This window comes from Salmo trutta, chromosome 3 (assembly GCF_901001165.1).
Source record: "Salmo trutta chromosome 3, fSalTru1.1, whole genome shotgun sequence".
Taxonomy (NCBI): domain Eukaryota; kingdom Metazoa; phylum Chordata; class Actinopteri; order Salmoniformes; family Salmonidae; genus Salmo; species Salmo trutta.
This window is the reverse complement of record NC_042959.1, coordinates 32,048,715-32,073,521: the sequence shown is the minus strand read 5'-3', so window position 1 is coordinate 32,073,521 and position 24,807 is coordinate 32,048,715. Positions and strand designations below refer to the sequence as shown.

The 24,807-nt window shown below is 43.6% G+C and overlaps 1 protein-coding gene across 1 annotated transcript; it reads left to right on the top strand.

Annotated features, from left to right (window-relative positions):
* The first annotated feature begins 134 nt into the window (after window positions 1-134).
* LOC115172975 (adhesion G-protein coupled receptor G4-like) lies at window positions 135-23,803 on the top strand. The gene is made up of 17 exons (XM_029730912.1): window positions 135-197; window positions 940-976; window positions 1,268-1,293; window positions 1,993-2,135; window positions 2,826-2,955; window positions 15,367-15,473; window positions 15,671-15,875; window positions 16,459-16,624; window positions 17,746-17,895; window positions 18,055-18,174; window positions 18,268-18,420; window positions 18,524-18,645; window positions 18,872-19,140; window positions 22,054-22,159; window positions 22,280-22,566; window positions 22,703-22,804; window positions 22,913-23,803. Exons 1-17 carry the CDS (start codon window positions 157-159, stop codon window positions 23,062-23,064), a joined length of 2,316 nt encoding a protein of 771 aa, XP_029586772.1. The 5' UTR covers window positions 135-156; the 3' UTR covers window positions 23,065-23,803.
* The last annotated feature ends 1,004 nt before the right edge of the window (window positions 23,804-24,807 follow it).

Here is a 24,807-nt window from a genome sequence, read left to right as displayed (position 1 = left end):
CAGGGGAGACCATTCAGAAGTGGGTAAGAAACACAACATTGACAGCACTGAAACTGGAAGATGATAAACGTACAATAACGTTCTCTTCGATATAACTTTTTATACAGCGTCTTTATGTATTGGCTACAGGTTCGGAGAAAGCTTGGGGAAGTCAGGATGAACGCATTACATTTACAAATATTTCAATCGACTTATAAGTAAGTCCTCATCATTCACAAATGGCATAACCTACCTACATGGATGTATATGGCTACATGTAAAATAGCATAATAAAAGCATGACTGCGTTCGATGTGCAGGGGTGGAAAAAGTACTGAAATATCCTACTCAAGTTGAAGTACAGTTACTTCAATGAAATTGTACTCAAGTAGAAGTAAAATTACTGGTGTAAAAAAAAAACTACTCAGGTAAAAGTAAAAAGTAGATAATTTAAAAAGTACTCAGAGTAAAAGTAAAAAGTAGATCATTTAAAAAGTACTCAGAGTAAAAGTAATTGAGTTACTTTTAAAATAAAACATTGACCTTGATAATAATTAGCTAACTTTGCAAAGGTTACCTGAACGTTGTTAAACATTATCTTTTCCATGCATTCAATTGAAAAAGTAAGAGAGGAAATACATGGAAATGGAAATAAACAGGAACTAAGTTAATTTATTTTATGATTGCAACATCTGTATGTAAAAATACTATTATACTATGAACATATTTAAAATAAATGTAACATTCAAAGCAACTAAAATCAGGGGTGGAAAGAGTAGGCTTCTGAAATATCCTACTGAAGTAGAAGTACTGTTAATTACATTACATTTTACTCAAGTAGAAGTAAAATTACTGACTGAAAAATACTTAAAAACAAGTTCTCAGAAAAGCTACTCAATTACAGTAACTAGAGTAGTTGTAATTCGTTACTTTACACCTCTGTCCATGTGTTCTTATGTAGGGACAATGATAAAAAAGAGACTCAAAGAGTGGAGATGGTGAGTATGCTTTAAACATTTTGGCTTTTATCAAACATGCAAATTGATTAGGGTATAATTAAATGTAAAATGTAATTTGGGTAAACAAAGCATCATCGCAGCAATAAGGAACCAGTTATACTACTGCAACAATTAATAACCATAATCTTTATTACCACACTGTAAGTCTATGGCCTTGTCTTCAAATAATGTTCAATATGAGTAAACAAATGGTTTCCCAGTAGCAATGAATTGTGTGTGTTTGATGAATAGCGAACAGTAAATACTTCCTTGTGGTGTCTTCTCTGTTAGACTGCTGAGCTGAGAAATCAGAAAAGGTAAGTGATGATGAAACAAACCATGTCTGACAATTCAGAGACGCCTTTATAGATATTGAAAACTACATCTTGATTTAGTATGCAGTTAAATTACAGTAACCATTATTTGATATTTTACTGAATCATGGGAGGTATGTATCATGATAATCATGGGAGGTATGTATCATGATAATCATGGGAGGTATGTATCATGATAATCATGGGGGTATGTATCATGATAATCATGGAAGGTATGTATCATGATAATCATGGGAGGTATGTGTCATGATAATCATGGGGGGTATGTATCATGATAATCATGGGACGTATGTATCATGATAATCATGGGAGGTATGTATCATGATAATCATGGGACGTATGTATCATGATAATCATGGGACGTATGTATCATGATAATCATGGGACGTATGTATCATGATAATCATGGGAGGTATGTATCATGATAATCATGGGAGGTATGTATCATGATAATCATGGGAGGTATGTATCATGATAATCATGGGAGGTATGTATCATGCATCTCACAATGTTAATTTAGGATCAATTTTGCCTTTTAGATCACAAGGAAAAAGATAACATGGATACGGAAGACCTGGTCCTAGATCAGCAGTCCTACTCTGAGACGCTTGATACGTATGGACCCTGGTCTATTAGCAGCTGCCTATGGTTTCGGGTACTCATCCCATGTTGTCTGTATAGGTTTAGATGTACCTTCCATGTTCAGGATGCTGATGCACGGAACGTCATGACCACTCAGAGACTCATCAGTGACCTTCTGTCCAGGATCCATTTTGGTGGAGAGATCCAGGTAGACAGCAGAGACGTTCACGTCTCACATATAGGTACAGTATGGCTTTCCTCGATCTGTATTAGATTTGCTGATCTACACTGAGTGTACAAAACATTACGAACGCCTTCCTAATATTGAGTTGCACCCCCCTTTTGCCCACAGAACAGCCTCAATTCGTCGGGGCGTGGACTCTACAAGGTGTCGAAAGCGTTCCACAGGGATGCTGGCCCATGTTGACTCTAATGCTTCCCATAGTTGTGTCAAGTTGGCTGGATGTCCTTTGGGTGGTGGATCATTCTTGATACACAACTGTTCAGCGTCAAAAACCCAGCAGCATTGCAGTTCTTGACACACTCAAACCGGTGCGCCTGGCACCTACTACCATACCCCGTTCAAAGGCACTTAAATATTTTGTCTTGCCAATTCAACCTCTCAATGGTACATATACACAATCCATGTCTCAATTGTCTCAAGGCTTAAAAATCTTTCTTTAACCATTCTCTTCACCTTCATCTACACTGATTGAAGTGACATCAATAAGGGATCATAGCTTTCCTCTAGATGAACCTGGTCAGTCTATGTCATGGAAAGAGCAGTAGTTCCTAATGTTTTGTGCACTCAGTGCATATTAGACTTGATAAGTGAATGAATGGTGTCCACTGCTGTCACCAATCATACTTTCTCAGATCTGTGATTACTTCAGGAAAGAAGGACGGTGCCTGACTTCTTTCCCCCTCTACAGATCCAGGGAGCTGTCCTGAGGACACTCATGAGAGTATCAGGGGTGTGTATATATGGCCAATCAAAGATGCCCAGAAGACAGAAACTATGATCTGTGAGAAGAACAGTGGTGCGAGGGCTTCCAGGAAATGGTGAGAGGCCCAGCTAACGTTACATTTGCAACAATGCTTGTTGATTGGTAAACATATGTGCATACAGTGCATTTGGAAAGTATTCAGACCCCATCCCTTTTCCACATTTTGTTACATTACAGCCTTAATATAAAATAATACAATTAATTGTTTTCCACATCAATCTACACATAATACCCCATAATGTCAAAGGAAAAACAGGTTTTATCAATTTTTACAAATAAATTAAAAACAGAAATATCACATTTACATAAGTATTCAGACCCTTTGCTATGAGAAATGAAATTGAGCTCAGGCGCATCCTGTTTCCATTGATCATCCTTGAGATGTTTCGACAACTTGATTGGAGTCCACCTGTGGTAAATTCAAATGATTGGACATGATTTGGAAAGGCACACACCTGTCTACATAAGGTCCCACAGTTGACAGTGAATGTCAGAGCAAAAACCAAGCCATGAATTGTCCGTAGAGCTCTGAGACAGGATTGTGTTGAGGCACAGATCTGGGGAAGGGTACCAACACATTTCTGCAGCATTGAAGGTCCCAAAGAACACAGATGCCTCCATCATTCTTAAATGGAAGAAGTTTGGAACCACCAAGACTCTTCCTAGAGCTGGCCGCCCGGCCAAACTGAGCAATCGGGGAGAAGGGCCATGGTCAGGGAGGTGACCAAGAAACCAATGGTAACTCTGACAGTGCTCCAGAGTTCCTCTGTGGAGATGGGAGAACGTTCCAGAAGGACATCCATCTCTGCAGCACTCCACCAATCATGCCTTTATGGTACAGTGGCCATACAGAAGCCACTCCAGTAAAAGGCACATGACAGCCTGCTTAGAGTTTGCCAAAAGGCACCTAAAGGACTCTCCGACCATAAGAAACAAGATTCTCTGGTCTGATGAAACCAAGATTGAACTCTTTGGCCTGAATGCCAGACGTCACGTCTGGAGGAAATATGGCACCATCCCCCGGTGAAGCATGGTGGTGGCAGCATCATGCTGTGTGGATGTTTTTCAGCGGCAGGGACTAGTCAGAATCGAGGGAAAGATGAATGGAGAAAAGTACAGAGAGATCCATGATGAAAACCTGCTCCAGAGCGCTCAGGACCTCAGACTGGGGTGAAGGTTCACCTTCCAACAGGACAACAACACAGAGCACACATCCAAGACAACGCAGGAGTTGCTTCGGGACAAGTCTCTGGATGTCCTTGAGTGTCCCACTCAGAGCCCGGACTTGAACCTGATCGAACATCTCTGGAGAGACCTGAAAATAGCTGTGCAGCAACGCTCCCCAGCCGACCTGACAGAGCTTGAAAGGATCTGCAGAGAAGAATGGGAGAAACTCCCCAAATACTGGTGTGCCAAGCTTGTAGCGTCAAACCCAAGAAGACTCGAGGCTGTAAACGCTGCCAAAGGGCCTTCAACAAAGTACTGAGTAAAGGGTCTGAATACTTATGTAAATGTGATATTTCAGTATTTAAATATATCTTTTAAAAACTTGTTTTTGCTTTGTCATTATGGGGTATTGTGTGTAGATTGATGGGGGGGAAATAAAACAATTTAATCAATTTTAGAATAAGGCTGTAACGTAACAAAATGTGGAAAAAGTCAAGGGGTCTGAATACTTTCCGAATGCATTGTATGGTCAGGCCACGTGGTCAGAAATTCTCAAGGCTGTATGATACTGTAAAGTAAAATGATGTGTATTATATCCCATAGTACAGTAGACCTTGTTAAGCCATGCAAAATGTAAAAAAAGCTTTATTCAAAACAAACAGTGGCCGAGTCCTCTTAGCCCTTTATGTCTTTCTGAGAATTTCTGTTTCTGAGAATGTGTACTCTTAGTATTATGACAATATTCAGCTTTTTACCTGTTCAGTGCCAGAGCTGTGAAAACAGTCAGAAGAAAAAAACACATGTTGCCATAGCGACGGCTCAGTGAGGCTATCCTTCAATTAACTTCAACACACAATACAATCCTGTTCTATGCTCTCTTCTGTATGTGCACACAATCACCTACTCACAGATATGACACTGGTGAATCTCTGACTGCTAGCAATCAAGCAAGAATCAATTTCCTTCAACTGAATTATTAGGCTACCGATGTCTGACAACACAGATATTAATATTGCGTGAAGATAAACAGACAAGTCCAATAACTGAATGATGGGGATAATCAGTTTTATGGGGCCATGAATGGAACGCCTCTGCTGTCAGAGTGAAACGTTGTCCTCATGTTTATTATGCAAGCAGTAAAACATTGTCCTAATGTTTATGATGCAAGCAGTAAAACATTGTCCTAATGTTTATGATGCGAGCAGTAAAACATTGTCCTAATGTTTATTATGCAAGCAGTAAAACATTGTCCTAACGTTTATTATGCAAACAGTGAAACATTGTCGTAATATTTATTATGCAAGCAGTGAAACGTTGACCCACGTTGTTTCCACGCCATTAAAACAATATAATAAACTATGTGATGACATTGAATCAACGTGGAAAACTGATTGGATTTGCAAAAAGTCAACATAAGGACACTTCGTGTTTTTTTCACCCAACTTTTAACTTAAATCCAATTGCTCATCCATATATTTTTATGTACATATTCTTATTCCATCCCTTTACATTTGTGTGTATTAGGGAGATGTGAATTTGTTAGATTAGTTGTTAGATATCACTGCACTGTTGGAACTAGAAGCACAAGCATTTCGCTACTCTCGCATTGTCACAGATTATGTCGTGGTGTTGTAGAGAGGACCAAAATGCAGCAGAGTTGTGGATACTCATTTTCTTTTAATGAGACACACGCAAAGCATCCACAGTGAAAAAACAAAACAATAAATGATACTCACGACAGCAACAGTTTTGCAGGCTACACAAAACGCAGTGCAAAAACAACTACCCACAACCCCAAAGAAAAACCCACACCACTATATAGAACTCCCAATCAAAGGCAACTCAACACACCTGCCTTCAATTGGGAGTCTAATCACCAACACAAACCCCTTAACATACAAAAAACCTGCCACATCCTGACCCAAAACGGATACCATACCTCCCTCTGCTGGTCAGGACGTGACAGTACCCCCCCCCAAGGTGCAGACCCCGGAATGCACCTAACAACAGAAAACACAAAAAAATGTAACCCCAACAAAACCAATAAACAATAACCCCTAAACAATAAGGGAGGGAAGGGAGGGTGGCTGCCGTCAACGACGGCACTGTGCTACACCCTCCCTCCCCAACCCACCCATCCTGGAGGTGGCTCAGGTGCAGGACGTGGACCTCGCTCCACCTTCGGCGTCGCCCACTTCGGTGGCGCCGATAGCTGCGCCGGGCAGACGGGCCACTCGGGCTGACCCTGGCAGATGGACCACTCGAGGTGGGCCGGAGGACCGGCGGGCCACTCGGGCTGGGCCGGAGGACAGGAGGGCCACTCGGGCTGGGCCGGAGGACAGGAGGGCCACTCGGGCTGGGCCGGAGGACAGGCGGGCCACTCGGGCTGGGCCGGAGGACAGGCGGGCCACTCGGGCTGGGTTGGAGGACAGGCGGGCCACTCGGGCTGGGCCGGAGGACAGGCGGGCCACTCTGGCAGCTCCGGGCAGTCGGGCCACTCTGGCAGCTCCGGGCAGTCGGGCCACTCTGGCAGCTCCGGGCAGTCGGGCCACTCTGGCAGCTCCGGGCAGTCGGGCCACCCTGGTATCTCCGGGCAGTCGGGCCACTCTGGCATCTCCGGGCAGACGGGCCACTCTGGCATCTCCGGGCAGACGGGCCACTCTGGCGGCTCCTGACTAGCGGGCGGCTCTGGCGGCTCCTGACTAGCGGGCGGCTCTGGCGGCTCCTGACTAGCGGGTGGCTCTGGCGGCTCCTGACTAGCGGGCGGCTCTGGCGGCTCCTGACTAGCGGGCGGCTCTGGCGGCTCCTGACTGGCAGGCAGCTCTGGCGACCTACGACTGGCGGGCAGCTCTGGCGATTTACAACTGGCGGGCAGCTCTGGCGATTTACAACTGGCGGGCAGCTCTGGCGATTTACAACTGGCGGGCAGCTCTGGCGACTTACGACTGGCGGGCAGCTCTGGCGACTTACGACTGGCGGGCAGCTCTGGCGACTTACGACTGGCGGGCAGCTCTGGCGACTTACGACTGGCGGGCAGCTCTGGCGACTTACGACTGGCGGGCAGCTCTGGCGACTTACGACTGGCGGGCAGCTCTGGCGACTTACGACTGGCGGGCAGCTCTGGCGACATACGACTGGCGGGCAGCTCTGGTGACTTACGACTGGCGGGCAGCTCTGGCGACTCTTGACTGCCGGGCAGCTCTGGCGACTCTTGACTGGCGGGCAGCTCTGGTGACTCTTGACTGGCGGGCAGCTCTGGTGACTGTTGACTGGCGAGGCTGGGCTGACGCACTAGACTCCTGATGCGTGGGGCTGGTACTGGACGTGCCAGCCTGGAGACACGCACCTCCATGCTAGTGCGTTTAGCGGGAAACACTGGCGGTCTTGAGCGCAGGGTTGGCATCACCCCATTCGGTTCGATGCCTACTTCGCCCTGGCACATGCGGGGCGCTGGTACTGTGCCTACCGGCCTGAAAATCCCAGGCCTCACCACAGCCCCAACCCCAAAGCACGGGACCTGTCCAGTCTGCCCTACAAGGGTACGGGGAGCTGGCCTGGGGCTCCAATCTCGCCCCGCCAAATAGCCCTTGTGCCCCCCCCTAAAAGATTCTTGGGGCTGCCTCTAGGGTTCTACCTGCCTCCCAGGCAGGTTGTCACAGTGGACCCGCAACTGCTCCCATGTCCAGTCAATCCTTTCCTCTAAAACTTCCAGCGACCAGGAATCCATCACCTCCCGAGCGCGCTGCTTCCAACATTCCTCCTTCACTTGCCTCTGTCCTCTTCTCCGCTGCTTGGTCCTTTGGTGGTGGGTAGTTCTGTCACAGATTATGTCGTGGTGTTGTAGAGAGGACCAAAATGCAGCAGAGTTGTGGATACTCATTTTCTTTTAATGAGACACACGCAAAGCATCCACAGTGAAAAAACAAAACAATAAATGATACTCACGACAGCAACAGTTTTGCAGGCTATACAAAACGCAGTGCAAAAACAACTGCCCACAACCCCAAAGAAAAACACACACCACTATATAGAACTCCCAATCAAAGGCAACTCAACACACCTGCCTTCAATTGGGAGTCTAATCACCAACACAAACCCCTTAACATACAAAAAACCTGCCACATCCTGACCCAAAACTGACACCATACCTCCCTCTGCTGGTCAGGACATGACACGCATTAACATCCGCTAACCATGTGTAGGTGACAAATAAAATGTTATTTGATTTGATTTGGTGTCGGCACCAGTGAAACAGCAGTAATCATACTTCATAACTATCTTGCGTTGTGTTTTTAAAGAAAGCTCTGTCCAGCCAGCGATCCCAGTAGATTGGTGTTTATTCTGACGATAGAAGGAAGCGCGTTAGATGTGCAGTACAACAGTATGTTGATGGCTGTAGATTCGTGATTCGTCACTTGCATGTCAATATCAGACTGGGGATTTTGTAATCAAACATCCTAACAATGACACTCAATAAAAAAAATCGAAAATACAATAAATGTAAGTATCTGAAAATAGATTTGAGGAAGCATATTAGCTGTGCAGGACAACAGTATGTTGACGGCTGTAGATTAGTGATTCGTATATTAGCATGGAAATAGCTGAATTAGCAGGGAGCTAATGCAACCGTTACAACTACAGCATGCTAGCTAACTCCCTCTTACAGCAATAACATACAAAAGCACATGCCAGGACGACCCCAATTATCTAACAGGTGTGTACACATATAAACTCATCAAAAAAAGAAACGTCTCTTTTTCAGGACCCTGTCTTTCAAAGATAATTCATAAAAATTCCAATAACTTCACAGATCTTCATTGTAAAGGGTTTAAACAGTTTCCCATGCATGTTCAATGAACCATAAAAAATTTATGAACATGCACCTGTGGAACGGTCGTTAAGACACTAACAGCTTACAGACGGTAGGCAATTAAGGTCACAGTTATGAAAACTTAGGACACTAAAGAGGCCTTTCTACTGACTGAAAAACACCAAAAAAAAGATGCCCAGGGTCCCTGCTCATCTGCGTGAATGTGCCTTAGGCATGCTGCAAGGAGGCATGAGGACTGCAGATGTGGCCATGGCAATAAATTGCAATGTCCGTACTGTGAGACGCCTAAGACAGCGCTACAGGGAGACAGGACGGACAGCTGATCGTCCTCGCAGTGGCAGACCACGTGTAACAACACCTGCACAGGATCGGTACATCCGAACATCACACCTGCGGGACAGGTACAGGATAGCAACAACAACTGCCCGAGTTACACCAGGAATGCACAATCCCTCCATCAGTGCTCAGACAGTCCACAATAGGCTGAGGGAGGCTGGACTGAGGGCTTGTAGGCCTGTTGTTAGGCAGGTCCTCACCAGACATCACAGGCAACAACGTCACTGTGAACAAACCCACCGTCGCTGGACCAGACAGGACTGGCAAAAAGTGCTCTTCACTGATGAGTCGGGGTTTTGTCTCACCAGGGGTGATGGTCAGATTTGCGTTTATCGTCGAAGGAATGAGTGTTACACCGAGGCCTGTACTCTGGAGCGGGATCGATTTGGAGGTGGAGGGTCCGTCATGGCCTGGGGCAGTGTGTCACAGCATCATCGGACTGAACTTGTTGTCATTGCAGGCAATCTCAACGCTGTTTGTTACAGGGAAGACATCCTCTTCCCTCATGTGGTACCCTTCCTGCAGGCTCATCCTGACATGACCCTCCAACATGACAATGCCACCAGCCATACTGCTCATTCTGTGCGTGATTTCCTGCAAGACAGGAATGTCAGTGTTCTGCCATGGCCAGCGAAGAGCCCGGATCTCAATCCCATTGAGCAAGTCTGGGACCTGTTGGATTGGAGGGTGAGGGCTAGGGCCATTCCCCCCAGAAATGTCCGGGAACTTGCAGGTGCCTTGGTGGAAGAGTGGGGTAACATCTCACAGCAAGAACTGGCAAATCTGGTGCAGTCCATGAGGAGATGCACTGCAGTACTTAATGCAGCTGGTGGCCACACCAAATACTGACTCTTACTTTTGATTTTGACCCCCCCTTTGTTCAGGGACACATTATTCCATTTCTGTTAGTCACATATCTGTGGAACTTGTTCAGTTTATGTCTCAGTTATTGAATCTTGTTATGTTCATACAAATATTTACACATGTTAAGTTTGCTGAAAATAAACGCAGTTGACAGTGAGATGACGTTTCTTTTTTTGCTGAGTTTATATACACAGCAGGACATGTACATAGTGAACTCATACACAATTGTAAATATAAAAATATACTGAACAAAAATATAAACGCAACAATTTAAACGATTTTACTGAGATACAGTTCATATAAGGAAATCAGTCTATTGAAATAAATTCATTGGGCTCTAATCTACAGATTTCACATGACTGGGAAGGGGTGGAGCAATGTGTGGGCCTGGAACGGCATAGGCCCACCCACTTGGGAGCCACCCCCATCAACTGGGGAGCCAGGCCCCGCCAATCTGAATTCGTTTTTTTTAACAGGGACATACTCCTGGTTAGCGTCTCTGGCAACCGAACCAATAGATCGAATGACCTAGGGTAGCAACCCTAGATTTGTGTCGGGACTATATCTTGTGGAAGGATTTAATAGTATGAATAAATTAATAAAAATACAGTATTGAAAGTAGAAAAATATGTCAATTTTTTGAATATTTTGGTAACCTGTTGTATAAAAGTGTCACTTAACTATGTCCTGCCTTGGTATAGGCTCTGAGATTAAATAGGCAATGAGGTTGTGCTCTTATTACACAACAATACTGTAGCCTAACGTTACCCATACTATCAAATATTTTACATAAACTACCAGTCTGTGTACTGTGTTGGCAGAATGTTTCAATGGCAAATTGTTCTGGACCTGTCAGCAGAACGTTTGAATTCCACAACGTTTTGCAATTCCCCCTAGCTGGCTAAACTTAACTCCACGATCGACGAAGTTTTTATAAAACAACTACTGATTTCAGCACCCAACGAATAGTCACCAATTAGACCGAACAATGTTGTCGGAGCTCCAGTCCGCCCACACTAGTCGAAGCTCAAGTACATCGGAAATTGTGTTCGAGTTGAATTAGTTACTTTCCCCCAACCTCATTGATGGCCTGCCTCCAAATTCTGAAACATTGTCTCGGGCAGGCTACTATTTGCACTAATAGGCTACTATTACAGTACTTACAGTAGCATAAATAGGCCAGTTCAATGTAAAAGGTAAACTATTCAGCTGCTAAATTCGACTGTATTGTAAACAGTGCTGCCTATTGAAATACATAGCCTATTTATTTATTAAGGTATTGGTCCAATTAAATGAGAGATGCACATGGCAATTTGTCGTATGGCTCCTTCGGGAATATAAACCCATCACGGCTAGAAAAGGTAAGGAATTTGTTCTGCATTGGTAATGAAAATAAAATAAAAACGATCAAGTTTTATGTCTAATTATTTTAGATGATAAAGTAATCATATAAAACAGATTTTTTTTTAAAGGCAAATGGCTACATTCTTGTTAATATGTTTTCCAGTTGTTTTTTCAATAAATATGCTTTTCATCATATCCTCCATTAGCACAAAATACTTAGGCCTACTTGCCAGCTTGCAATACAATATTTCCACCACGAACAGATGTGCATACACATGGTCTAAAGTTTGCCAGGAGGTGAGCATATTGTACATTTTTTATAAATGCCAACTTTTGCGTGAAAACTGGCACATTCACATTTTGGGGTACAGTTTATAAATGAGTCCCCTGGAGACTGCGTCCAAGATGTCTGAACTTTGTGTTCAAGGTAATTTACTCATGTTCGCATACACCAATTCATGGACCATCTATATCTGGGTTGCATTCGGTTTACACGGACCAACATCACATGTACACTAGCCCTCAGTGCACAACGGAAGCAGTGTCAGTTAAACTGCAATACCGAAAAAAGACTGTAAGACTAGTCGAAACAGCGTTTCTTAGACCTGAACCCTGGCACATTGGGGTGGGGGTGGCGAACTGTGCGACGTCACAACAACCTAAGGATAATGGGTTCAGAACAACAACGACAAAAATGTATTAAAAAAATAGATACATATACACTGCTCAAAAAAATAAAGGGAACACTTAAACAACACATCCTAGATCTGAATGAAAGAAATAATCTAATTAAATACTTTTTTCTTTACATAGTTGAATGTGCTGACAACAAAATCACACAAAAATAATCAATGGAAATCCAATTTATCAACCCATGGAGGTCTGAATTTGGAGTCACACTCAAAATTAAAGTGGAAAATCACACTACAGGCTGATCCAACTTTGATGTAATGTCCTTAAAACAAGTCAAAATGAGGCTCAGTAGTGTGTGTGGCCTCCACGTGCCTGTATGACCTCCCTACAATGTCTGGGCATGCTCCTGATGAGGTGGCGGATGGTCTCCTGAGGGATCTCCTCCCAGACCTGGACTAAAGCATCCTCCAACTCCTGGACAGTCTGTGGCGCAACGTGGCGTTGGTGGATGGAGCGAGAATGTCCCAGATGTGCTCAATTGGATTCAGGTCTGGGGAACGGGCGGGCCAGTCCATAGCATCAATGCCTTCCTCTTGCAGGAACTGCTGACACACACCAGCCACATGAGGTCTAGCATTGTCTTGCATTAGGAGGAACCCAGGGCCAACCGCACCAGCATATGGTCTCACAAGGGGTCTGAGGATCTCATCTCGGTACCTAATGGCAGTCAGGCTACCTCTGGCGAGCACATGGAGGGCTGTGCGGCCCCCAAAGAAATGCCACCCCACACCATGACTGACCCACCGCCTAACCGGTCATGCTGGAGGATGTTGCAGGCAGCAGAACGTTCTCCACGGCGTCTCCAGACTCTGTCACGTCTGTCACGTGCTCAGTGTGAACCTGCTTTCATCTGTGAAGAGCATAGGGTGCCAGTGGAGAATTTGCCAATCTTGGTGTTCTCTGGCAAATGCCAAATGTCCTGCACGGTGTTGGGCTGTAAGCACAACCCCCACCTGTGGACGTCGGGCCCTCATACCACCCTCATGGAGTCTGTTTCTGACCGTTTGAGCAGACACATGCACATTTGTGGCCTGCTGGAGGTCATTTTGCAGGGCTCTGGCAGTGTTTCTCCTGCTCCTCCTTGCACAAAGGCGGAGGTAGCGGTCCTGCTGCTGGGTTGTTTCCCTCCTACGGCCTCCTCCACGTCTCCTGATGTACTGGCCTGCCTCCTGGTAGCGCCTCCATGCTCTGGACACTACGCTGACAGACACAGCAAACCTTCTTGCCACAGCTCGCATTGATGTGCCATCCTGGATGAGCTGCACTACCTGAGCCACTTGTGTGGGTTGTAGACTCCGTCTCATGCTACCACTAGAGTGAAAGCACCGCCAGCATTCAAAAGTGACCAAAACATCAGCCAGGAAGCATAGGAACTGAGAAGTGGTCTGTGGTTACCACCTGCAGAACCACTCCTTTATTGGGGGTGTCTTGCTTATTGCCTATAATTTCCACCTGTTGTCTATTCCATTTGCACAACAGCATGTGAAATGTATTGTCAATCAGTGTTGCTTCCTAAGTGGACAGTTTGATTTCACAGAAGTGTGATTGACTTGGAGTTAAATTGTGTTGTTTAAGTGTTCCCTTAATTTCAAAAAAATTGAGTGGTGGTATATATATATATATATATATATATATATACCACCACCCAAAAGTGAGAGGCCAAAGGGGCATATGCTGAACACAGGTTGACTCCTGCTCCAGTACCTGTGCATTAGAGACCTCTCTAATTTATGGAAGTCCAGAGAGTACATCATTATGAATAAATACAAATTTCCCTCATTATGTCGAGATCACAACTTATTTATCTCATTATCACGACATAACAAATGTTGTTTTGTCAAGATCACAATATAATTGTCTCATGATTATGACACAACAGAAGTTGTTTTGTTGAGATCACAAGATATACTCTATAAGTAGGAGTGGACGCATTGATGATAGATTGACAGTATGTCTGGGGCGGCAGAGCCCACGTTGTATCAACACATATGTTTTCATTGATTACTGCACTAGGGGATGGCACATTTCATGCTAATATCATGCTTTCGTTTGTGTTTGGAGCTCATTTTCAGTTTATAAGTTAGAATGTTACCAAGCTAAATGTCCTTACCTTCAGCTACGACCTCTTGGGTCATCTAAGCCCTCATGGGGCATTTAAGACCTGAACATGCCTGACAGGCAGCCTGTCACGGCACCCCCAAGACCACAGCCAATTGCATGCAAGCAACAACGTAGCTCCAGTGCCATCAGAAAGTATTCATACCCCCCGCGGGGCTTAAATGCCCCGCATTGCGTCAATGCAGCCACAGGGCTCCTTAATGGTGGTTATCGTGCATCTGAACAAATTAACTGATGATGCGTGATCGCCAGAAAATGTTCTAGTGCTCTCGAAAAAACAACTTTTGTTATGTCGTGATCATGAGATAAATAATTTCTGATCTTGACATAATGAGGGAGTTTTTTTATTTGATTCATATATCCTCTCTGGACTAACGCCCAGGAAGCTCCGATTCAAACTCCCATTCACCATCTCTGTAAGCGTTATAATGTAAAAATACGTTCCTTACTCACCAAATATGTATATTAATTTACTCCCGTTGTGGCAGGTATGTACTTCAAAAAAAGGTTGAAATAAAAATGTACAAGCAACGGAAAAAATACCTATTCGGTACAACCAATGTACTGTATCACTCATTACTGCCATGGACAAGTCAGACGTTTACAACTGCTCAATGCATTCAAAGTTTCTTATACATTTTTATTTGGACATTTTTTGGAAGTACATACCGGCCGTGTAACAGGAGTAAATGAAGATAGTTGCTCAGTGAAACTCCATATTTGGTGATTAACTAATGTATTTTGACATTATAACGCGTGCAGAGCTGGTTAATGGGAGTTTGAATCTGAGCTTTCTGGGCGTTAGAGAGGTCTCTAACGCACAGATACTGGGGCAGATCATTTCTATTTGTGAACGTGCCTGTTGATGGGAAATAAAAGGATCATACACCTGTAATTGAATGGAAAGTAATTTTACTTATGTTCTCCATGATGACTCCTTAGCCCACCCTCCTTGAAATAATTGTTTTTGATCATTGTAAAAATAGATGTGCAACTAAAATAGCAATATATTGCTTATTGACTACAGATCAGAACAAGACAAGACTGGCCCTCTCCTCTTCTGCTCATTTCACCTTTAATCTCCTTTTCTCTTGGTCCCCTTCTTCACTTTAGTGAGTTGGATGGAGTGACTGAGAAGGCCAAATGGGCCGAGCCAAACCTGAAGGCATGCAAACCGATGATCACCATCTCTGATCTGGACAATGTCACCGTCACAGCAAGTAAGTCTCTTGTGCAGTCTAAATACCAGTGACTAGGTTCTGGTGAAATAACAGTAATTTGTCATGTATTATACTGTACCTACGGCATGCATGTGCTTCCCTAGCCTATCCCTTTCCCTTTGTTTGTCTGTAGTAGTATATTCAAATATTACAATGATGTATTACATAACATTGGACTTTGTGTCTTTTCCTCCCAGACAACTCAGCAGATGTGGTGGACATGATTGAGAACCTCCTGGGTGTCGAGGGGGACCTGAGTGACTCCCAGCTGGCCACCGTGGTCCAAAAGCTGGATGAGGTTCTGGGGGTCAGCACAGTGACCCCTGCCCTCGGCGAGGACATTGTCAGCATAATCGCTGACATCCTGGGGTCCAGTTCTAACCTATCAGCGGTCGCCAACGAGTAAGGGAAAGGGACAACGGGGAGAGGGAATATGGTTGCATTACAAGAGTACATTTGAATCTAGCCTTGTCAAATCAAATCAAATGTATTTATAAAGCCCTTCTTACATCAGCTGATATCTCAAAGTGCTGTACAGAAACCCAGCCTAAAACCCCAAACAGCAAGCAATGCAGGTGTAGAAGCACGGTGGCTAGGAAAAACTCCCTAGAAAGGCCAGAACCTAGGAAGAAACCTAGAGAGGAACCAGGCTATGAGGGGTGGCCAGTCCTCTTCTGGCTGTGCCGGTTGGAGATTATAACAGAACATGGCCAAGATGTTCAAATGTTCATAGATGACCAGCAGGGTCAAATAATAATAATCACAGTGGTTGTAGAGGGTGCAACAGGTCAGCATCTCAGGAGTAAATGTCAGTTGGCTTTTCATAGCCGATCATTCAGAGTATCTCTACCGCTCCTGCTGTCTCTAGAGAGTTGAAAACAGCAGGTCTGGGACAGGTAGCACGTCCGGTTGTCTCATTTTTTCCCTTCACTGCTGTCCTTTATGGCAAATCTGTCACGCACATTTCCCATCATGTTCCCAACAGCATACTGGGTATCACAGGCAGCGTTGGGGACCAGATGGATTTCCCTGAGGAGTCACAAAATGTGACCGTCCCCTCCCTGGCTCTCTCCATGATCAACGTAGATCCAGAGCAGTTCCAGGGCCTCACGTTTGGCGTGTCCTCCTTTTCAACTGGCCTTGCTCCAGAGGTAAGACAGTAACAACACTATATTTTCTGGTCAGGCACATACTGGATTTGACAAGCAGTGGCTATCACAGCTGACAGAGATACACCGTCTATGGTCCAGCAGTCAAATACCTGTCCTGTCAATATAAATGTCCGATCTTTTTTTTGTTCGAGTCCTTCCTTACTGAAAATCAATAACATGAAACACTACATTTTGTTTTTACTCCATTCAAATGCCCTTGAATGAACAGAGAACGTGTAGTACACATGCTGAGGTTATTGTGAAACAGCTAAAGGTTTCTCGGAACTGACTTGAAGGTTAACTGATTCATTTCTAGTTAACCTTCAATGTGGAAAAACAGCACATGATTTAAACTGTGATGAAACTACAACGATTTAAAGGAACAAGAACATTGCTTTACAATAACAGTGTCTATTCCAACACTTGTCCAGTGTTGTCACTGTGGTGTAATGACCTATTACATTTAATTCCATGATGGAATGGAGTTATATATGACGACTTGAATAAAACATATGTTTTGATTACTTCAAAGCAAATCAAAGTTGACAGTTTAGCAGGTGTTATAGTGGGTGCAGCCAAATGCTTATGTTACTACCTCTTAACAATGCAGTAAAATGTCAAACAATTCAAATGTAAGGGGGGATAAAAAGACAAGAAATCAAGAACGGTGTTATGAATCTGATTTAAAACCCAAATAGCACTGTAGCAGTGGCCAAATGCAATCTATACATACTGTATGTACACCGGGAGAATTTACACAAGATCAGCTTAGAAAGATATGTACAGCAGTAGATATATTAGAGTAAGTTATGCCAAGAATCCAGTGTATAAATAAATATGTGGTGTGGATAACCAGTGTAACTAGAAATATTACGATGAGCTATGTCGGGGATACAGTATTTAAGTACACAGCGTGAAACGGGAAGTGACCAGTGGTTCAATGTCTCTATAGCATGAGACAGCAGCGTTGGCTCTGTGTGTGCGTGTGAGTCTGTGAGTGTATATGTGAGCGTGTGTGTTTGTGCATGTGTTTGTGAGTATGAGGTGTGTGTGTGTGTGGTAGCTTGTGTGTGTGAGTGTGCATCACCGGGTAAGTATATGTACACCTCTTTGTGCTGTAGATCTTTGTCAACCAGACATTCCTGGGTCAGCCTTGCGACGGCACGGTGGCGTCCATCTCTCTACCCCGTGCCCTTCAGAACTTCTTCCCCGAGGGAAACAAAAAAAAGAGAGTTCAGTTCCACTTCTATGGCACACAGGAGCTCTTCAAGGTGATGCCTTCAACACCGTATGAGGTGTCTAATTATTTGGGGTTAATTACGCATTAATAAGGAAGGATACTTGGGGTGTTTCATGGTTTTCTTATTTCAAATGAAAGCTTGCGGCAAATGCACAGTAATTCAGTGTTAAAGTTTTAGGGCCATTCACAGGATCCAGAGACCAACTGGACGCTGAATAGTTACGTGGTGTCTGCCAGTGTCAACAACAGCAATGTCAGCAACCTCGGGAATCCCGTGGTGGTGACACTTACTCACCTCAAGCCCAAAGAGGTGAGGAATGAAAAATAGCTTCATCTTACCACTGAGCGGAGTGATGTTTCTGCTTTAGAGCCTGACTAGCTGCATCCTTTGCTTCCCCAACAGAAAAACGACAAGGTGGGGTGTGTGTATTGGGACTTCCAGAAGAACAATGGGAGTGGTGGGTGGGACAGCAACGGCTGTGAGACGCTACCAACCATCTCCGCTTATCAGACCACCTGCCACTGTTACCACCTGACCCATTTTGGCGTGCTCCTGGTGAGTCACCTTTTTGTTCAAATCACACAACTGCATTAGTGCAGTGCATCTGGACTGATATATTATGCTCCTATTGACCTTTGACCTCTGTGGTGTCCTACAGGATGTGTCCAGGACTCCGATCAGTGAGGCTGACCAGGAGACACTGATGGTCATCTCCTACTTGGGCTGTGGTGTGTCCTCCATCTTCCTGAGCATCAGTCTGCTCACCTACATGGTCTTTGAGTAAGTCAGCATCCAGACAGATAGACAGATAGAATATTGTTCTCTATTTTTCTGTATCCTTTGGCATCTCTCCCCCTTTTCTCTTTGTATTATCTAATCTCCTCCTGTACTTCATCTGCCACTCTCACTATTCCTCTCATTCTCAATCTCTTTCCACTCATCTCCCAATTTCTCACCCTGTGCCTCTCTCTCTATCTCTCACACACTCCTTTCCACTCTGTCACAGGAAGCTGCGTCGAGACTATCCGTCTAAGATCCTCATCAACCTCTCTGTGGCTCTGCTGGGCCTCAATCTGGTTTTCCTGATGGACTCTTGGCTGTCCTCCTTCGGCTTCTACAGCCTCTGCATCACCACGGCAGCCACGCTGCACTACTTCCTGTTAGCCTCATTCACCTGGATGGGCCTGGAGGCTGTCCACATGTACTTCGCTCTGGTCAAGGTCTTCAACGTTTACATCCCCTCCTACATCCACAAATTCTGCACCCTCGGCTGGGGTAAGCCAAGGCAGTCTGAGGCAAAATAAGGACACTTGTAAAAACATCTTTAAAGTAACTGTCCAATGAAAATATTTGAAAAGCTGTTAACTCATACCCAAATAATGTAGTTGACTCGTCCTATACTTGTATTTGTGACCAAGTCATAAATGATAGAAAAAACTCTTAAAAACCCCAACTCAAACCGTTTAAAAAATGCTTGCTATTTCCTCATAGAGGATGACATCATGTTTTTGGCTGAGACGTCTCACTGGCTCATTGGCTGAGCTGGCCAATCAGCTGTTTACTTGACATTAATATTTTTATGGTTGAGGCTACGAACACAGAGTTTTCGCCCCCACCCCTCTGGAAACGTCTTTCTCAAGACTAAGGATCCGAAAAACATTCTGCGCATGTGTGATTTTACACACACATTCAAGTTTCTCTATTTACGCTATGCTTTCCTCTGCCTCTTCTGAACCATCCACCAATTTAAGCGACATGATAATGAAGCCTCATATTTCTGAACAGCTGAAATAAAAACTTGGGGACGATTTGAACGAACGTTCCAAAAATATATACATTACCTTCAGAAAGAATTCATACCCCTTTACTTTTTTCACATTCTGTTGTGTTACAGCTTGAATTTAAAATTGATTACATTTCGATTTTTTTTCTCTCACTGGCCTACACACAATACCCCATAATGTCAAAGTGGAATTATGTTTTTAGAAATGGTTACAAATTAATAAAAAATGAAAAGCTGAAATGTCTTCAGTCAATAAGTATTCAATCCCTTTGTTATGGCAAGCTAAAATAAGTTTAGGAGAAACAATTTGCTTAACAACAAACATAATAAGTTCATGGACTCTTGTGTGCAATAATAGTGTTTAACAGGACTTGTTATGACTTCCTCATCTCTGTACCCCACACAAAGGTCCCTCAGTCGAGCAGTGATTTCAAACACAGATTCAACCACAAAGACCAGGGAGGTTTTCCAATACCTTGTAAATAAGGGTATCTATTGGTAGATGGGTAAAAATAAAAAAGCAGACAGTGAATATCCCTTTGAGCATGGTGAAGGTATGAATTACACTTTGGATGGTGTATCAATACACCCAGTCACTACAAAGATATAAGCGTCATACTTAACTCAGTTGCTGGAGAGGAAGGAAACTGCTCAGAGATTTTACCATGAGGCCAATGGTGACTTTAAAACAGTTACAGAGTTTAATGGCTGTGATAGGAGAAAACTGAGGATGGGAGAACAACATTGTAGTTACTCGACAATACTAACCTAAATAACAGAGTGAAAAGTAGGAAGCCTTTACAGAATAAAAATATTCCAAAATATACATCCTGTTTGCAATAAGGCTAAAATAAGGCTAAAGTAAAACTGCGAAACATTTGGCAAAGAAATTAACTTTATGTTGTCACGACTTCCGCCGAAGTCGGTCCCTCTCCTGGTTCGGGCGGCGTTCGGTGGTCGACGTCACCGGCCTTCTAGCCATCGCCGATCCACCTTTCATTTTCCATTGGTTTTGTCTTGTCTTCCCTCACACCTGGTTTCAATTCCATGAATTACATGTTGTGTATTTAACCCTCTGTTCCCCCCATGTCCTTGTCCGGAATTGTTTCTTGTAAGTGCTTGTGCACGTTATGCTGGTGGATACCGGGTTTTGTTTGACCCATTCATTGATTGTTCTGTTTACGGTGGTTTTTATGTTTATTAAACGACACCGTTGTAAATCAGTTTTCGCTCTCCTGCGCCTGACTTCTCTGCCGCCAGTACGCACCACGTTACATATGTCCTGAATACAACACATTATGTTTGGGGGGCCAATCCAACACAACACATCACTGAGTACCACTCTTTATATTTTCAAGCATGGTGGTGGCTGCATCGTGTTAGGGGTATGCTTGTCATCAGCAAGAACAAAGAAGTTTTTTGGGATAAAAATAAACGGAATAGAGCTAAGCAAAGGCAAAATCCTAGAGGAAAACCAGTGTCTGCTTTCCAACAGAGACAAATTCACATATCAGCAGGACAATAACCTAAAACACAAGGCCAAATATACTCTGAAGTTGCTTACAAAGACAACATTGAATGTTCCTGAGTGGCCGCGTTACAGTTTTAACATAAATCAGCTTGAAAATCTATGGCAAGACTGGAAAATGGCTGTCTAGCAATGATCAACAACCAACTTGACAGAGCTTGAAGAATTAAAAAAAGAATAATGTGCAAATATTGTACAATGCTGGTGTGCAAAGCTCTTAGAGACGTACCCAGAAAGATTCACAGCTGTAATTGCTGACAAAAGTGATTCTAACATATGTTGACTCAGGGTTGTGAATACTTTTGTAAATAAGATATTTCTGTATTTCATTGTCAATAAGTTTGCAAACATTTCTAAAAACAGGTTTTCACTTTGTCATTATGGGGTATTGTGTGTAGATGGGTGAGATTTTTTTTTTTTTTGCCATTTTGAATTCAGGCTGTAACAACAAAATGTGTAATAAGTCAAGGGTTATGAATTACTTCGAAAGGCTATCTGTCTGTGGCTATGGATATTACCGTAGCACAAGCAAGACGCAATCTAGACATTGCATTGGGGCAAAACTATCAGAGTTTTGTGTGATGATGCAATCGTTATAGTTATGCTGCCATATAGCCAGAGTTGCTGAAAAAAGAACTCTGCCTCCCAATAGCAATGTTTGCACATTAAATCGCTATTGACTGCCTCTCTGTGTCTTCATTGTTGATATGCGGTGTGTGTATATATACACACACCGCATATTGGCCAACATATATATATATGTTGGCCAAAGAAAAGACCTGATAAAAATGAATTTATATGAATGCTTTAAGTACATAAATTGTTTGTTTGACTAAGGGAATAGAATGAAGAAGTAAAGTTCTCTGTCTCCACACAGGCATTCCTCTGGTGATTGTCAGCCTGGTCCTGGCCATTGAGAAGGATGCCTATGGCAATGTTCTATCTGACGACTCCCTTGACTCTCTACAGGGCTCTGAGCCATTGTGAGTATGCAGCATGGCCAGCTGACCACTGTTACTGATACATGTGATTAATCACATTTCTCTTTCTCTCTCTCTCTATTTCACTCTCTCTCTCTCCCTCCCTCTTCCTCCTGTTCTCAGCTGTTGGATGCAGAGTAACGTTTTCTTCTACATCACCATCGTGGCATTCGTGCTACTGGTTATGGTCTTAAACATAGTCGTGTTCATCATGGTTCTGATCCAGATTCGACACATGCAGACCAATAATCCTGCAGCTACAGTCAGCAAGCGCAGTGTCATGCATGATCTGAGGGCGGTGGCCAGTCTCACCTTCCTATTGGGTCTCACCTGGCCAATAGCCTTTTTTACCTGGGGACCGGCCAGGGTACCTATGCTCCACCTCTTCTCAGTCCTCAACAGTCTGCAAGGTAAGGGGGACCAATATACGTTGTGTATATATATATATATATATATATAAATAGAGAGAGAGAGAGAGAGAGAGAGAGAGAGAGAGAGAGAGAGAGAGAATATTATCTTCTCATCTTCTCTCTGGCTGTGTTTCAGGGTTCTTTATCTTTGTGTTCCACTGCCTGATGAAAGAGAATGTGAGGAAGCAGTGGAGGATCCACCTGTGCTGTGGCCGATTCAGGCTCAATGACTACTCAGGTACAGTCGAGGGCCCTCCAAGCAGTCTATCTGATATTGCGTAAGCCCCAGGTGGTTCATAGAGAGTGCTCCTGTGGTTGCTTCATTTTTACCTTTGACCCTGTTTAGATTGGAGCCGCTCCGTGACGATGGGCGGCAAGACCAAGCAAAACCATCTGGTGCACCGCTTTCCGTCTGTCAACATCTCCTCTAAGAATATCTCTGATGACTCCACTTCAGCTAGCTGTAGCTCTGCCCCACCCTACCACCAGTGGGCCTAGTCTACTGTCGCTCCACCAGGGGGCATAGTCTACTGTCGCTCCACCAGGGGGCATAGTCTACTGTCGCTCCACCAGGGGGCCTAGTCTAGTTCCACAAAGCGCATTAACTTGGCTCCACCAGGGGGCCTAGCCAGGCTCACAACATAGTTCCATAATACCCCTCACCTGGAACAATGAGAAACACTTGAGCTCATTACACCATAGCAGAAACCTAAGTTCAGTCCATTCTGAATTACACTGGGAAAAGTCCAGATACTCTACTGATTCTATCTAAATGACCAGTATTCTTCCCACGAACTGCCGTATGTCTCTCTGCAGTGCAGTCTCATCATCCTCGGGAGATATACATTCATACTCTATGTGCAAGTGTTAGCCTGTTCTGTGCTTTAAAGGACATAAGCTCTATGAATAATGTGTATTATAGGACAGGGCGGCAAGTAGCCTAGTGGTTAAGCGTGTTGGGCCAGTAACCGAAAGGTTGCTGGTTCGAATCCCCAAGCCAACGATGTGGAAAATCCATTTTATGTACCTTTGAGCAAGGCACGTAACCCTAATTGCTTTTGTAAGTCACTCTTGATAAGAGCATCTGCTGAAAAAAAAAAAAAAAAGTTGACTTCATGTTGTAGAGTATGATCAATATTTTGGTACTTTATGCATTCTCTAGGTTAAATGACATTTCTCATCCTCAAAATGTGTTTCTGTTCTTTTCATGATGTTAAATAAATAAAACATACACATAGTGAAGTTTAAAGAGTCAAGGACACTTAATGACTTTTCTTGACTTCATAGAAAGAACAGATCTTTTCAAACACATGTACAAAGCCTCCTTGCTGTTATGCAATGTACTGTAGGCCTACCCTTGATCCGTGGATCTGTCACCAAAATCCAGGACATTTCATGACACACATTATGTTCACCACCATCTCTAAAAGACTTGAAGGTTGATGAATGTGGATTGTTTAGCATAGGGGATAATGCAGTAGAGATATTTTATGTTCAGTCTTTTCTCCATTTCTCCATCTCAAATGCAGCTTACTGTATGAATGGCGCTCTTCCCACGCTCGCCTATTGACACAAAGATAGGGCTACTAAGTAGCAATAACATTCTGTATATACAGTGGGGTCCGAAATTATTGACAGCCTTGATAAAGATGAGCAATAATGACTGTATAAAATAAATAATAAAAATACTGAGCTATATTGTATGCTCAAACAAATTGGGAAATTATACTATTTTATTCTAATACAATTGCTCAGAGAAAGCCCATGGCAAAAACCGGTGGAGTCAATGCTGTTTCCACGTCAGTAAAAAATATATATCTATGTGAATCAACTTGGAAAACTAATTGGATTTGCAAAAAGTCATATATGTAAGGGAAAGTTTGTATTTTTTTCACCCAACTTTTAACCTAAAGCCAATGACAGGGTGACATTGTTGGTTGATTTCACATTGAATTCACATTAGTTGACAACTCAACCAAATGTAAATCAAAACTAGACATTTAATTGACGTCTGTGCCCAGTGGGAGAGATTTCGTTTGGGGGGGGGGGGATCTTAGACCATTCCTCCATATAGAATCCTTCCATATCCTTGATATCCTTTGTCTGTGCGTATGGACTGCCCTCTTCAATTCAAACCACAGGTTTTCAATGGGTTTCAAGTCCAGAGACTGAGATGGCCTTTGCAAAATGTTGATTTTGTGGCCAATTAACCATTTACTTGTGGGTTTGTATGTATGCCTG